The sequence below is a fragment of the Salvelinus namaycush genome, chromosome 8 (assembly GCF_016432855.1).
Source record: "Salvelinus namaycush isolate Seneca chromosome 8, SaNama_1.0, whole genome shotgun sequence".
NCBI classification, from domain to species: Eukaryota; Metazoa; Chordata; class Actinopteri; order Salmoniformes; family Salmonidae; genus Salvelinus; species Salvelinus namaycush.
In genome coordinates, this window is record NC_052314.1 from 28,642,835 (window position 1) to 28,659,739 (window position 16,905).

Here is a 16,905-nt window from a genome sequence, read left to right on the forward strand (position 1 = left end):
AAGCAGTCAACATTCGGAATGCAGTTTAAAATACCTCCGAGCAGATTCATGTAATGCGCTCTAATGCGTCTAAAGTTGTTTGCCAGTGCTTTGTCTCCATTATTTTTTGATGTGCATCAGTTCTAGAGTATTAATATGTTTTATGGAAAAAGGTTTTCCTCTCGCTCACGTGACTCTGCCGATAACTGTATAGTGAGCTCACAACACACACAAAATCAAATCAAATTGTATTTGTCAGATGTGCCGAATACAACAGGTGTAGTAGACCTTACAGTGAAATGCTTACTTACAAGCCCTTAACCAACAATGCAGTTAAGAAACAAAGTATTTACTAAATAAACTGAAGTAAACAATAAAAAATAAATAAAAAAATAACAAATAATTAAAGAGAAACAATAAAATAACAGTAACGAGGCTATATACAGGGGGAACCAGAACAGAATGTGCGGGGGCACAGGTTAGTCGAGGCAATTGAGGTAATATGTACATGTAGGTAGAGGTAAAGTGACTATGCATAGATTACAAAAAGAGAGTAGCAGCAGTGTAAAAATGGACTGCAAATAGTCCGGGTAGCTATTTGGTTAGCTGTTCAGGAGTCTTATGGCTTGGGGGTAGAAGCTGTTAAGAAGTCTTTGGACCGAGACTTGGCGTTCCTGTACCGCTTGCCGTGCGGTAGCAGAGAGAACAGTCTATGACGAGGGTGGCTGGAGTCTTTGGCAATTCTTTGGGCCTTCCTCTGACACCGCCTGGTATAGAGGTCCTGGATAGCAGGAAGCTTGGCCCCATGGATGTACTGGGCCGTATGCACTACCCTCTGTAGTGCCTTGCGGTCGGAGTCCAAGCAGTTGCCATATCAGGCGGTGATGCAACCAGTCAGGATGCTCTCGATGGTGCAGCTGTAGAATTTTTTGAGGATCCATGCCAAATCTTTTCAGTCTCCTGAGGGGGAATAGGCTTTGTCGTGCCCTCTTCACAACTGTCTTGGTGTGTTTGGACCATGACAGTTCGTTGGTTATGTGGACCGGCCCTGTCAGTGAGAATGGGGGGCGTGCTCAGCCATCCTTTTTCTGTAGTCCACGATAATCTCCTTTGTCTTGATCACGTTGAGGGAGAGGTTGTTGTCCTGGCACCACACGGCCAGGTCTCTGACCTCCTCCCTATAGGCTGTCTCATCGTTGTCGGTGATCAGGCCTACCACTGTTGCGTCGTCGGGCAAACTTAATGATGGTGTTGGAGTCGTGATTGGCCATGCAGTCATGGGCGAACAAGGAGTACAGGAGGGGATTGAGCACGCACCCCAGAGGGGCCCCCGTGTTGAGGATCAGCGTGGCAGATGTGTTGTTACCTACCCTTACCACCTGGGGGTGGCCCGTCAGGAAGTCCAGGATCCAGTTGCAGAGGGAGGTGTTTAGTCCCAAGGTCCTTAGCTTAATGATGAACTTTAAGGGCACTGTTGAATGCTGAGTTGTAGTCAATGAATAGCATTCTCACGTAGGTGTTCCTTTTGTCCAGGTGGGAAAGGGCAGTGTGGAGTGCAATAGAGATTGCATCATCTGTGGATCTGTTTGGAAGGTATGCAAATTGGAGTGGGTCTATGGTTTCTGGGATGATGGTGTTGATGTGAACCATGACCAACCTTTCAAAGCACTTCATGGCTACAGACATGCATACAAGAAGTATACAAACAGACAATGATGACATATGCTAGGGGGTACAACAAATGACAGATTATACAAAGACCTTAAAAGATGCACACATATCGATTGTTTTAACAGCTTTCTTATTAGAAGAATGTAGAATGGTCTTAATGTACTGCTCAAATTCGTTACAGAAAACACAGAAGAGTTTTTTTATTAGTGAATTTCCATTTATGAATATGAAATTTTGCATTAGCACAATTAGATTTATGAGGTAAAATTGTTTTTCTTTATCTTTATTATGGTTAAGGAAACCGAGCAGCACATTCTCCCATTCTCCCACAATTATAAAACTGTGAATATCTTTCCATAATTGTTTTACATGTAGACAATGCCAAAATAAACGTGAAACGGTTTCTGGATGCTCAACACAAAAAGTACAATCAATGTTAATATCTTTTTTGAGTTTCTTCAGGTAATGATTCGCAGGGTAATACTTATGGATCATTCTGAAAGAGACCTCTTTGACCTTGTTAACAAGCAAGTATTTGTGTGGTAATAACCAGACTTTTTCGCAACAGATATTAGTGACCAATGTATTCCAGTAACTTGTGACATAAGGAATAGATACAATATCCCTTTGAAATAAAGCACGTATAGATCTGTTGTTCTGAGGGAGCAAGGAGAAACATATTTTCCCTATTGGAGAGTCAACTGGATTAACCTTTCATTGATACCCATCCCGGATCCGGGAGCATCCTCATCAAAAAAGCTGACTAGCATAGCCTAGCCTAACGCGACAGGGATATCATATAATATAATTTCATGAAATCACAAGTCCAATACAGCAAATGAAAGATAAACATCTTGTGAATCCAGCCATCATTTCCGATTTTTTAAAATGTTTTACAGCGAAAACACTATGTATTTCTATTAGCTAACCACAATAGCCAAACACACAACGGCATGTTTTCACCATGTTTCCACCGCATAGGTAGCTTTCACAAAATCCAGAAATAGAGATAAAATTAATCACTAACCTTGAACAACTTCATCAGATGCCAGTCTTATAACATCATGTTATACAATACATTTATGTTTTGTTCGAAAATGTGCATATTTATAGCTACAAATCCTGGTTTTACATTGCAGCCACCATCACAAATAGCACCAAAGCAGCCAGAATAATTACAGAGAGCAACGTGAAATACATAAATACTCATCATAAAACATTTATGAAAAATACATGGTGTACAGCAAATGAAAGATAAACATCTTGTGAATCCAGCCAATATTTCCGATTTTAAGTGTTTTACAGCGAAAACACAATATATATTTCTATTAGCTCACTACAGTAGCCAAACACACAAAGCAATTTACTCCCCGCCAAAATAGCTTGCACAAAACCGACAAAATAGAGATAAAATGAATCACTAACCTTGAACAACTTCATCAGATGACAGTCTTATAACATCATGTTATGCAATACATTTATGTTTTGTTTGAAAATGTGCATATTTAGAGCTGCAAATCGTGGTTATACATTGTGAATACGTAGCAACAATTCACCAGAATGTCCGGAGATATTTTGGACACTCACCTAATCTGACCAAAGAACTCATCATAAACTTTACATAAAAATACTTGTTGTATGGCAAATGAAAGATACACTGGTTTTTAATGCAACCGCTGTGTTAGATTTTTTTTAAATAACTTTACCACAACATACAGTATGCGTTATTGTTATTGTGAGACAGCTCTCACCTATTCTCCGCCGTTTTGGAGTCAACATATTACACAGAAATATGAAATAACATCATAAATGTTGTCTTACTTTTGCTGTTCTTCCATCAGAATGTTGTGCAAGGAGTCCTAGGTCCAGAATAAATCGTTGTTTGGTTTTAGAATGTCCATTTATTCTGTCGAATTAGCAACTTTGGCTAGCCATGTGGCGCGAACATGCCCATCATCTCTTAGCGCATGGAACGAAAAATTCCAAAATTCCCAATAAACGTTGAATAAACTGATCAAACTCGGTTGAAAAATCCTACTTTATGATGTTTTTCTCATATGTATCAAATAAAATCAGAGCCGGGGCAATTCGCCGTGTATACCGAACGCTTTTCAGAAGACAATGTGAGGTTCCCCCGCGCGCCGTCGAAAACTGACAAAAGAGCTGACCTGCCACTCCAAAAGCTCTTATTCGGCCTCAGATGAAGCTAGACACCCCATTCAACCTTCCACTGCCTGTTGACATCTAGTGGAAGGCGTATGAAGTGCATACAGATCGATAAATAAAAGCCAGTTGAATAGGCAGGCCCTGACACAGCCTCGTTTTCAGATTTTTCACTTCCTGTATGGAAGTTTGCTGCCAAATGAGTTCTGTTTTACTCACAGATATAATTCAAACAGTTTTAGAAACTTCAGAGTGTTTTCTATCCAATAGTAATAATAATATGCATATTGTATGATCTAGAACAGAGTACGAGGCCGTTTAATTTGGGCCCGATTTTTTCCAAAGTGAAAACAGCGCCCCCCTATTGACAAGAAGAAGCGAGGGAAGGTCAAGAAGGTGAGGTCTGGCTACACCTCTAAATAACATGAGAGTTCCAGATGGAATAGCTTCAAAGACTATGGCGAACTCTCTAGGTGTTACAGGGATTGTAACGAGATAAAAATTCCTCCGAATTGAGTAACAATCCTTCTGCATTAAAATGTTGACTCACCAGTAGGATATGATTATTGAACCAGTTCTTAAAAAATAAAGACTTGTTTCTATACAAAATGTCGTTATTGTTCCAAATGAAATACCTATGTGGGGAAAATTTATGTTTATATATTAACGACCACGCTAAGAATACTTGTCTATGAAAATCTTATCAATGTTATAGTTACAAAGTAACATAAAATTGAGGCCACCAAAACAGGAGAAGATATGAGGGATGAAATTCCAAATTGAAGTAGGATTCTTTAAAAATGTTTAGCCCAATTTATCTTAAAAGTATTGTTCAAAGTAGGAAAATATAAAAAATTGAGACCACCATATTCATATGAGTTCATAACGACAGATTTCCTAATATAATGTGTCGGTTTTTCCAAATTAAGTTGGAAAAGCACCTGGTCAACCGCTTTACCTATTTTGTTGTCAAGATATAGGGACTGGGCTGCATAAGTAAGCCTGGAGATACCTTCAGCTTTAGAAAGCAATACTCAACCTTTCAAGGATAAATCCCTCTGCAACCAATGGTTCAACTTCTTTTTGGTTTTTTCAATAATAGGTATAAAATTTAATGAGCATCTTTCCTGTTGATCCTTAGATATGGTAATCCCAAGGTATATTATTTTTTCCTTGCCTGGAATATTGCATCTAGAGGGTATCACACAGTCTTTAACAGCAAACAATTCACACTTATTAAGGTTTAGGCAAAGACCAGATGCTTTGGAAAATATATTTATCACACCGACTGCTCCAGGAATCTGGTCAGCATCTTTCAAAAAGAGGGTTGTGTCATCTGCAAGTTGACTTATGATAATATCTCTGTCAGCAATAGAGATCCCTTTTATATCACTGGATTTAACAGAACTTGTAAGAAGTTGGGTTGCAAGCAGGAAGAGGTAAGGCGAAATTGGGCAACCTTGCCTAATTCCTCATTTCAAATCAAATCTAGGAGAAGTGCCATGCTTTAATTTAATTGAACTGTTCCCATTCATATAAAGAGTTTTAATAGTACTACAAAATAATTCCCCAAAACCAAATTATTCAAGGGAGAGAAATAGAAACTCATGTTCCACTGTATCGAAGGCTTTATAAAAGTCTAAGAAGACAATAAAACTATCTTCAAAGATTAAATCAGAATAGTGAATAAGGTCTAACACCAGTCAGATATTATTAGATATATGTCTATTCCTCATGATGCCAGATTGGGTCTCTTCTATAATTGAGTCCAATATTGCCTTCATTCTTTTTGCAAATATAGAGGTAAATATTTTGTAGTCATTATTGAGCAGACAGATTGGACGCCAATTATCAAGTGGAAGCAAGTCTTTCTTGGGCTTAGGTATTAATGTAATCAGACCTTGAATCAAACTGGGAGGGAGAGCATTATTTACAATGCTTTCAGAAAAGACCTCTAACAAATGAGGCCAACTGTTGAGAAAAAGTTTTGTAAAACTCAGCAGACATACCATCAGTCCCAGGAGACTTATTATTTTTAAGGTGTTCAATAGAATAAATGTCTCTTCAACTATAATAGGGTCATCAAATTGTTCCCTCTCAGCCTCCCCCCCCCCCCCCCCCCCCCCGCCCCCAGAGAGTCAAAGAAAAGAGTTGAGGAAACCTCACAATACTTAGAACTATATAAATTACTGTATAAATTGCAACTAAAGTTAGAGATTCATTTGGGATCTTCTGTGATGAGACCATTAATATTTAATTGTTGAATTGTATTATTTTTAGAGTGGAATTTTTCCAACCTGAAAAAATAAGATTAATTTTGTTCACCCTCCTCTAGCCACTTCTTCCTAGATCTGACAAAGGCTCCCTCTGCTTTCAGTTTATACATATCATCCAACTTGTTTTGGAGCTCAAACAGAACAGATTTGTCCTCCTCTTAGAGACTTTCAACAGGCTTTTGAACAAGACAGGTGATCTTTGTAATTACACTTTCTTCTTCACCTCTCATTGTCTTGGCAAGAATACTCCAATATCTTCTTAAATATTTTCCAACCTCATATTTAAAAAGCTCCCAGTTATTACTGTATGAATTGTCATTTATAGCTTTGTTCCAAAAGTGTGTAATTAAATTGTTTATCTCCATCTTGACCAACTCATGTTTTAATATAGAGATATTAAGCTTCCAGTAGAATGCTCTGCCAAGGTCATTATCAGTGATAAAGTTTAATGTCAATATAAATAGCTCTATGATCAGTAAGGGGGGTGGCAAGGATGTTAACCGAAATACCCTGTTTATCAAAACATTTAGACACCAGCCAAAAATCTATGCGAAGATTGTCTGGAGCATGCCTTATTACTCCATGTGAAAGACTTGTCATTAGGAAACTTTACTCTCCATTGCAATACATAATTCTCCAGACCTTCAAGGGAGGCGTGACAGTGATGTGATTTTGGAGGTATGGCAACGCGAGACTACTACTAAGCCAACATATGGAATTGTTTTAATATGGTCCTACCAAGGATAATTCGATTTTTAGGATCCCTGTAGGTATAAAAAAAACAATATTTGATGAAACATTGAATTTGGCCTTACTACTATTAGCTCATTTAATAAGATTCATACATGGGCAAAAAATGTTATCAAAACAATGTTTTTAAGTGTCTGTCCTATATCTGAGATGTTTTTAAAATAAAAACTTTTTTTTACTGTGAAATTACCTTTGACTTGGAAATGCCCTATTCACTGCCATACATTTTTCAGCCGGGTACCGGGTTACCTTCAGACGAGTCCTGTGACACTTGGGGGGGGTTGTACCCCCTTTCCATAGATCAGTCATATTAACTTGTATGCCAAACCGTTCGCACACTACAGACGTCTTCGTGAGTAGACCGCATTTCAAGGTCTGACAGACACCTCAGATGTGGAAGGCTGAAATCGCCATATTGCGATGCAGCCCATGCAAAAAACATATCTCTAGCTTTAACAGAAGACTGATGGGGATTTTTCTATTATGCCAGAAGAGCATTTAAATAAAAATATTTTCTCAAGCCCAGCTCAAGTGAACCCTTGATATGAGGCCTGAGGAAATTAATTACCTCTTCAGCCTAATAGTAAGTCTGCCAGTGCTTCTATGCAGTGTCATCCATGTTCAAATGGTAGATGAGCCCTATCTAGAAGTAGTACTCCAAATGTCCAATGAAGGGCACTATTCTTTTATAAGATTTTACTCAGACCCATCACATTTTGGGAATAGTGTCTTGTGAAGGCCAGTGTGGATGCAGGTTTTTGTTCCAGTTTGTAGTCGACTACGGAATTTAAAAGCTAAATTACATGGTTGGGGAGCTAAACAGTCTGTCCTCAGAATTCACACAACCGGCCCTTAAAAGTTACATTTCTTAATTCTACTATACTCAGGAACCAGTGCACCATTAAACAGCATTGGATATATCAATATCCAGACTACCCAAAAAAGAATTCAGGAAAAAGTCCTGACTCTTATTTTACCTTTGCCACACAATTGCACCTTTATCTGTGAATTTATTTAATCATGAAAGAACGCAACTTTTTGTGTGTATGTGATTCTTATTTATGTACGTGGCGGAGTTGAAGTCATCACAATGCAAAAATGAATCGACCATCTTTATTTACCGACGGAGGTCTATAATGGCAGGGTTAGGATTCACACATCTGTAGAACACTAGGCTGACCCACACACAATTGTATTTCTTTCAGAGCAATTATGCAGTAGGGAGCCAGAGGGGAAATCAAAATGGAGGATCTTCAACCATCACAGGAAATACTGAAGGAGCAGGTTTACATTGTTATCAGTATACTGGGCCCCGTTCAGCAGGGTGCGATGTACAGAGCGTTGCAGATAAATGCCATGAGTAGAGATGACATGACTCCTCACTGTCTGTTCTATACAATGCATTTCTATCTAAACGTTGCACAATGTGGTGCACTGCTGAATGCAGCCCTGGAATGGTGTAAACAGTGTGAGAAGGTCTGAGGGCTTCCAAAGGATCTTAGCTGCATCACAAGTCTCAGCGACTTCATCTGTTTTTTTCCTTAACTCAGAGCTGAACTGATGTGGCAAATCTGTTTTCACATCAGCGCAGATGGAGGAAACAAGGAGGAAGCCACTGTGTCATTGAGACGCAGCTCAAGAGGGGTTAAATGAAACCGTACAGGGGGAACGGTTCACCGATAGAGCAACGAGCTAAATATGTCAGAGGGATACATTTTAAACCATTGAAGTATTCCTTCCCCCTGCTATCGAGTCCTTTGGAAACTCTTTTCTATACAAAATACATTTTAATAAACAACTGATTTAGGCTCCACTTTAAAAGTGTATCTACACTTAAATAGTTAAAATGGAGATCAACGATCCAAGGCATGTCCCTATCCGCACCATCAGAAATAATATCTCACCCCAAGATCTCTTACCATAAATTTCTTTTTCAGGCCTATATCATAGAGGTCTAGGCCTTAGTTTAAAAAAAATAATACACAAAACTGCAAACTAAAGCAAAGTCCTTGAAATGTCACTGATCGATGATACAGTAACCTCTTCAGAAATACCCAGTATGGTAAGAGCTAGTTGGCTTGGGTTCCATCCCTGCACAGCCTGGTTTGAAGTGATCATATAGCAAAGCAAGCTATGGGACACCACAAGCTCAAATTACAACTTTCTCATACCTTATATTTGGGAATGCGTATTTTCAAGCAGCAATACAAAAAAAGTATTAATGAAGAACGCATAATCTCTGAAAAAAATACTGTATGAAAACGTCCCTGCTACCTTGTTTCTAAGTACAAAACCTCTACCAATAATTTGCTCCGGAAGTAGCAAGAAGTCCTTTTCTTTTTTCTTTCTTTTTTCTTCTTCATCTGTTTTTTTTCCATATTTTCTTTTTAATAAAACGGGTAAAATTCAGTCCTCAGATGCAAGTGCCATGGGCCATGACAGTCTTCTCCATCATATAATTTTTGCTGAAGGATCCAGAAACATGCAAGCCTCGTAGAGGGGCCTAGGGGTCTGCCTGGGGCTCCTGGGGGCCTATGGGGCAGCCGCTCCATCTTAGGCCAGGGCCGGGAAGGCCTCGGGGTCGTCCACGTTGGGCACGATCACCCCGCTCGGCTGGGAGGAGGGTTAGGAAAACAAGAAGGAACGAGATTGAGCAGACATATACAGTGAAATTATGACCATATCTGTTGTACTTAAACAATCCAAATTCTCAACTTTAAATCGTATAAATTCTTGCCATAAGACAATTAGTAATAATACTAAACAAAAAGATGAACGCAACACAAATTAAATATTTTACTGAGTTACAATTCATAAGGAAATCAGTCAATTGAAATAAATAAATTATGCACTAAAATCGATGGACTTCCCATAACTGGAAATACAGATATGGTATCTGTAAACAGATGCATAAGAAGAAATGGGCCTCAGGGTCTCGTTGTGGTATTTTTTGTGTATTCAAATTGACAATTGATCAAATGCAATTGTGTTTGTTGTCCATAGCTTATGCCTGCCCATACCATAACCCCACCATGGGGCACACTGTTCACATCAGTAAATCACTCGTCCACACGAAACCATACACATGGTTTGCGGTTGTGCGGCCGGTTGGACATACTGCCAAATTCTCTAAAACAACATTGCAGGTGGCTTATAGTAGAGAAATTAACATTAAATTATCTGGCAACAGTTCTGGTGGACATTCCTGCAGTCAGTATGCCAATTGCATGCACCCTCAAAACGCAAGACATTTGTGGCATTGTTGTGTGACAAAACTGCACATTTTAGAGTGGTCTTTAATTGTCCCCAGCACAAGGTGCACCTGTGTAATGATAATGCTGTTTAGTTGGCTTCCTGAATGCCACACCTGTCAGGTGGATGGATTATCTTGGCAAAGGAGAAATGCTCACTAACAGGGATAAACAAATGTGTGCACAAAATGTGTGAAGTGTGTTCTCTCCTGGGATGAATCCTAGTCAACTCTACCAGGCAGATGGCGTGTACTTTTTTTTAAACTTTTTTTTTTAGCGTATCTGTGACCAACAGATGAATATCTGTATTCCCAATTATGTGAAATACATAGATTAGGGCCTAATGAATTTATTTCAATTGACTCATTTCCTTATATGAACTGTAACCCAGTAATATATTTGAAATTGTTACATGTTACGTTCATTTTTTGTTCAGTGTAGGATTAATCGTCCAGACCTTGTCAGTCCGGCCTCCGCGGGCCGGCCTGGTGGGGGCTCCACCATCACGCTCGCGGGGCTCTCTGGGCTCACGCTCGCGGAACTCTCCCCGGAACTCTCCTCTGCCCTCCCCGCGCCCACGGCCCCCCCTGCCACCACGGGGTCCACCACGACCACGGCTAGGGCGGCCCAGGTCCCCAAAGTTTATCTCCAACTGGGCTGTGATGTCATTGGCCGGCTTCCGGAAGTGGTGATCATCCTCTGTCTGAAAGACAGGGGGGGGGGGGCATCGTCAATGACTGAACATTTGCTTCCTGCACACAAGTCAGTCACAATTAGGTTATCTTGAGGAGAGCGTCTGTCAGATGTGAAACTCACCTTAGGGGCGACTCCCTCGGCCTCCACTGCAGCTTCAATCAGAGTATCATCTTTCTTCTCCTTTATTGCAGAGAAAGCAGGAAGAAAATTGAGTTAGGTTATGGAAAACAAAACAAAGGCCAAGTCAGTTTTGTGGTTTTGACAGTCCACTCACGTCCTTGGACTTGTGCAGCACGTATCCTTTCTTCCACTGGCTGTCGGCTCCCTCGTTGGCCTTGCGGATGTTGAACTCCACCTTGGTTTTCTCCTTGTTCTGCTGGGCCTTCCATTCATCCAAAGTCATCTCCTTGGGTTCCACTTCCTTAGGTTCACCAACCTCATTCTCCCTACAACAGACAGATGAGGAAACAGAACTGTCAGAACACGCAACTGGCTGGAGATAAAAAATATGGAGGAAAAGCCAACCAGCCCACACTGTTAAATCCCTGAGGAGAGAACAAGTGCACACTTTGGGAAGAAGAGGGAGATGTGGTAGAAGGCTCAGCCCTATCAACTCACTTATTCTCAGAGTCAGCGGGCAGATGCTCCTCTCCCTCAGGGGTCTCCTCGGTTACGTTTGATTGGTCAAGCTCGCTGTGGAGAGGAAAAAAACTAATTTAGCTTCACCTGAGTGTGTCCACATCAGCTTAGCTCCACCTGTACATTAACACCAGCTTTACAGCCCTGTGTGGCTGCACGACATTCCCATCCACGTCACTCATTCTCAGACATTCAATATGCTGAAAGGTGATGATACCAGGACAATATAGAGACTAGGTGTCTTGACTCAACACGTTGACTTAGGTTTACACACAAGTTAAATCAAAACTCTTCCTTGAGGTTTGTAGACATACTCTGTCTTTTAGAAAAGTGTAATGAGAGGGTGTGTTGTGCTAGGTCGGCAGTGCAACTCACCCCATCTCATCCTTGACGGTGCCCCAGTTGTGAGATCCACTTCCTCCACGCTTCTCCTCACCTTTCTGGCTGCTGAAACAACGTCTGGGCTTTAGCTCACACCTTCACTTCAATAGTCTCTCCAGCAAAAAAATCAGTTTATTTCAATGAGATAAACCTGGATGGGAAAACGTTAAATAAGTAGTTCTTATATTTCTAGGGCCAGTTCCCCAGATACAGATTAAGCGTAGTCCTGGACTACAAAGCAAGCTCAAGGGAGAATCTCCATTTAAATGTATTTTTAGTCCAGGATTAGTGTTAATCTGAGTTTGGGAAACGGTGGCTCGATCTCAACCAACAGGCGGAACCGCTACTAGCGGGAGATTACATGCACCTGCGAGCTAAACTAAGCTTGATTGCAATAACAAAATAAATAAACAAGGATAAAACAGCAGATCAGTTGATCACTCGTTGTTACCATGTCAAGCGATTATGATACCAGACAGCTGGTCTAGAATCTCTACTCCCTGCCCCCAATGAAACTGACCTACCAGGAGCATTGGAAACCAAGGCTGATGAATGTAAAAAATACCTTGAGGCCTATATTTCATTCAAACGCTTCCTTAAAATGGCAAATTAATATATGCCATTCAAGACTTTATAGACTACATTTTCATTTGATAAAGAAATAGACCACTCAATCAAGATTTACTTGACTTAGTTTAACATTTCAAATCTTGGACAGTCCAGGGATACTCCCCCCGATCTTGATAAGAAATGGCCATATGAGAAAATGTTATTTTAAAGACAGTTGTATTTAATAGATTACATAAATTGAAAATGCATAAAATAAGAGTAGGCTACACCATCAACATTAGTTTTCCATTCATACAGCCTGTTGGGTAAATTGGGACAGTAGATTTGCCATGGTAAACAAGGAAATATTATATTTCAGTTGTACAGAATGATTGCAAAACAGATAAATTACCCGTAGTCTGGTTAACTAGCAAGATTAAACATTTTCTGATAATACCCACCAGAGGGCGAAATAGTGTAGGAAAATGTTGGTTGCAATCACGACTAAAAGAACCACGATATCTGCGTTATGTAGCGGTAAATCGGTGGCGGATGATGATTGCAATTGAGATCTATGCAGGTGACTTTAGCTCATATTGATGGTTTAAGAAGAGATCGGCTGGTGATAATCTAGTGGCCACCAGTGGCAGCAATTGACCCTGTGTTTCCCAGCCCTGGACTAAAAAGCACGTTAAGAACCGAGATTCTCCATTTGAGCAGGAAATAGGCCTAATAATGAGCTCCGACTTATCCATCCTTGAGTTAGCTAGCTACATAATTCACAACATGACACAGAAGACTTACGATCGATCGTTGCCGCTGTGTCTGTCAAATTCACGCTTTCCTCGGGCATCGAAGCCGTCGCTCCTGCCCATGCCTCGGCCCCTGCTGCCCAATCCCCGGCCCCTGCCGCCACCACGTCCTCTCATGGGCCTTTCCCCAATGGGCCTGGAGAGACAGACAAGGAACCAAACCAATCAGCAGCCTGCCTCACAGGAGGGAACAGTTGATGTGTATTCATTGAGGTTAAAACATTCAGAAAGTTGCAGATAGAAATGTAATGAATAGAGCCGACATGTTATCTGAACGATCTGTACTGTTACATCCCCACAAACAGACCCCGGTGCATGACCCAAAACACAATGGATTATATATGACCAATACTGTGAACTACACTGGAACAGTATTATAGCAAACATAACTTATATTTCCTTAGGCGGGGCTCTACGCTGACAATTTTTTTTTTTTAATAAGGGAGCATAAGTTGAAAAATATAGGCAGACAAAGAAATTCCAGGGCACAATAAAAACATTTGAGGGAATAAAGCTTGAATCTTTCATTTTCTAGACGCACTGCCTAAAATAAAATACCAGGGCACATAGCAAAATATTTAGGCACATATGTGAGTAAAATGGTCGCACTGTAGAGCCCTGCCTTAGGCACTGTTTGAATACTTTAAAAACACTTGTGCTTCTTTAGCGTAGTCATTGTTGGATTGCGAGCCCCCCAAAAATCCCCTGGCTATTCATGATAGACCAGCAACTCTTTCTACAAAGGAAGGAGGGACGTATTTGAAATGCATTCAAACAGGGTTTATATATGTTACCACCACCCTTTTCCTACACACCCTGCTGTGCTGTAACAGGTTAAGTTAAGTGACAAGGCAAAGCTGAGGAATTATCAGTGAAGGTGGCGTGACTTTCTCTGCTGCTGAACAGTAGTGAAGTGGACCCCATAAATAAGATGTGATTGGGTTACCTCTGACAGCCTGAGGGGAAATAGTCCTGTCAAATGGAGAAGGGGGTTGTTTTTGTTTACACAATAAAGGCCTGGTTAGTGTCCAATTTAAAAGGAAAGAACGGTACTGTCCTACATTAGAGTGCCGGTGTGGGCATCAAAGTCTTAAATGAGGACTAATATACGTTTATTTGTAAAATCAGATGGGTTACTGTTCAGATGGAACAAAGGCCTGCACACAGACACACACACAGATCTGAGTCGTGTTATTGTTTGGGTTAGTACCGGTTTAAAAATACAATAATCCCGTTTGGTGCCAACTGAATATACCCCTGCTCTACCCAGTACTCACTTCTCCACAGAGAACTCTCCTCCCTCGCCAGGCTTCTCCTCTCCGCCGGGGGGCCTCTCGAAACGGCGTGGTGGCCGTCTGTCAGTCCGGGGGGGTCTGTCTGTAGGGGGGCGGCTCTCGCCCTGGAACTCACGGGGCGGTCCACCAGCTGGGCCCTGACCCTCAGGCCTGCGACCCATCCTCCTGGGACCAGGTCCTGGAGCAGGACAGAGCATAGGAATTATTAATCCCCTTATGAGAAAATGTAGGGTTATGGTTCTTTGAAAAACAAAAGGAGTATAAGGGTAATTTTCTCAAGAGCTTTGCTAGCGAAAATAACTAAAACAGGGGTGTGAATTGGTGACTATTGTCATTAAAGCGAGAGCTTTTCTCAAGACCAGTCTCCAAAAGAGTGAGCAGGACTGACGTTCTGAACTAGAATGTAAGGGCTTATTCATGTAACATGCAGAGGAATACAATTAAAATGTCAACTTCTTTATTAACCTATGAACTAACATTGAACTTTGTATTATGCACCATGCCAGTACTAGCAGATGGAAACATGCCCTAAGTATGGTCTGACAAGTCCCTCCCACTGTTGACCAAAATAGACACCCACCCCTACATCCCAGCAGCTGAATGCACGTTGAAGCACCTGTCTCCTCTTCTCTCGTTTACATTTTCGACTTTGTTTCTGACTGGTGTAAGTAGGATGGAACGTTCTAACACAATACAGGGGCCTCCTATTTTACTTTCAGATTATGTAGACCCGTCTAAAGTTAGCCAGTAACGTACAAGTACTCACTAATACGAGAACGTACATGTAACAAGTTGTTTGCCAATTGATATAGTCTTATCTTGTGTGTTCACTGAGTAGCATGCTCGTGAAGCTGTGTTATCTGACAAAAACACCAAACGCCCATATTCTCATTCACAACCGCGATACGCCACGCAAGATGACGCAATTCCCTGCCTAGTCAAGAACATGTTGGTGCTGTAGTACACTCCAAGCCACGAGGTTGGTCACGACGCGGGTTAATAATGCGGGTAGCGAAAGACTAGCAAGATAGTTATCTACGTTAATTCGGCAGAAAAACGACCCTCAAATGTAACCAGGAGGCATTTTGGTAGGCAGTCATTGTAAATAAGAATTTATTAACTGACTTGCCTAGTTAAAACATTTTTTTTTAGTACGATCGCTTCGCTTGTGGAAGTTGGCTTACACCAATGTGTAAATGCACGGTTCGCTAGCTAACGTTAGGCGAACAATTTCAATTGCACGAAACTGACAATTCGCCAATCGTGCATTTAGTAAGTACGTAGCTACCAATCCAACACTGATCAACCGGCATTTAGCAAATAAACAACCGACTTTGGTAAGCTAACGTTAGCTAGCTCATTAACTAGTTAATTATCCTGGCTAAACAAGGCCCCTAAGAGGCGTTTTATTGGCAGCAAAACAAGTTCGCCAGCAAGTTAGTTATCAGGGGGCACAGACTACCACACACTTGTGACACATTTTTTTGCAACGAATGCGATAAGCTTATCAACTTTAGCTGCCATCTGAACTGACGCACTAAAGGAATCATGTCGACCTCATGGAGGGTTTGAAACCATTGCTAGCTGAACTGAACTATCCAGCGAGAACTGCGATTTTGCAGACCAATCCGACATTTACTGCAGGAAACAGTCTTACCATCTTTCTTCAGAGGCACGGGTGCCAGAGGCTCATCTTTCTTATCAGCAGGGACCATCTTTCTATCTTTCTGGGACTCCTTTTTCTGGAGCTTGGCGGCTTGGGCTGCGGTCTTGGCGGCACCAGGGACAGGAGCCTCCTTCTTCTTGTTCTCTGCCTCCTTCAACAGCTCGAACGGGTCCGATTCGTCGTCAAATAGTTGGTCGAATCGGTTGGCTATAGCGCAGCCGAAACCTTCTTGCATATGTCCGGGCATGATGGCGCCCCTTCAGCAGGATTTTCCTCCGATTCTACGAGGCTTGGTGCGAACACTTCGCTAAATGATGCCACAAGATGGCTGGGAAAAGGACCTCCTTCTCTTCCGGCGTGATAGACATCCGGGGCCTCAACTTTGGCGCCAGGTGGGGCGTGTAGTTCTTTGATGACGGAGAGTTTCGCGAAAACATAAGGGGCGGCTCACTCAATAAAATACAGTACCCAGAACGATGGACGGGGTTAATGCTTTTGCGTTTCTCCATTTGACAAGCATGAATGTTATATCTGTTGTAGTTTGCTATTTGCATTCAATCATATATTTTGTTTGGGAGAGCTTTCCCACCCTTTCTATAATCATCTAAACACTATACACACACACCCACTATCCATATTCACCTTCAAACCCTTTGCTACATTGTTTCTCCATAGAAAGCCTCCATAGTTCTTTGCCATATTTTAACCTTTATTTAACTTGGCAAGTCAGTTAAGAATAAATTATTATTTACAATGATGGCCAAACCCAGACAACAC

The 16,905-nt window shown here is 41.2% G+C and overlaps 1 protein-coding gene across 2 annotated transcripts; it reads right to left on the reverse strand.

Moving 5' to 3' along the window:
• Positions 1-7,936: 7,936 nt before the first annotated feature.
• Positions 7,937-16,482, reverse strand: LOC120052599 (plasminogen activator inhibitor 1 RNA-binding protein-like). Of its 2 annotated transcripts, none has more exons than XM_038999608.1 (9): positions 16,120-16,482; positions 14,445-14,640; positions 13,160-13,303; positions 11,801-11,869; positions 11,405-11,479; positions 11,061-11,232; positions 10,907-10,966; positions 10,548-10,793; positions 7,937-9,452 (listed from the first exon to the last, which is right to left on the reverse strand). In XM_038999608.1, exons 1-9 carry the CDS (start codon positions 16,373-16,375, stop codon positions 9,393-9,395), a joined length of 1,278 nt encoding a protein of 425 aa, XP_038855536.1. In that variant the 5' UTR covers positions 16,376-16,482; the 3' UTR covers positions 7,937-9,392. The 2 variants fall into 2 exon arrangements, with proteins under 2 accessions (XP_038855536.1, XP_038855535.1); XM_038999607.1 differs by having other exon boundaries at positions 11,801-11,872.
• Between the last annotated feature and the right edge of the window lie 423 nt (positions 16,483-16,905).

Coding starts and splice junctions, on each gene's coding strand:
- LOC120052599 (XM_038999607.1), bottom strand. CDS start 16,375: ATGCCCGGACATATGCAAGAAGGTTTCGGCTGCGCTATAGCCAACCGA. Junction 11,233..11,404: donor CCCGCTGACTCTGAGAATAA/GTGAGTTGATAG, acceptor TGTCTGTTGTAG/GGAGAATGAGGTTGGTGAAC. Junction 9,453..10,547: donor GCGGAGGCCGGACTGACAAG/GTCTGGACGATT, acceptor CCCTCCTCCCAG/CCGAGCGGGGTGATCGTGCC.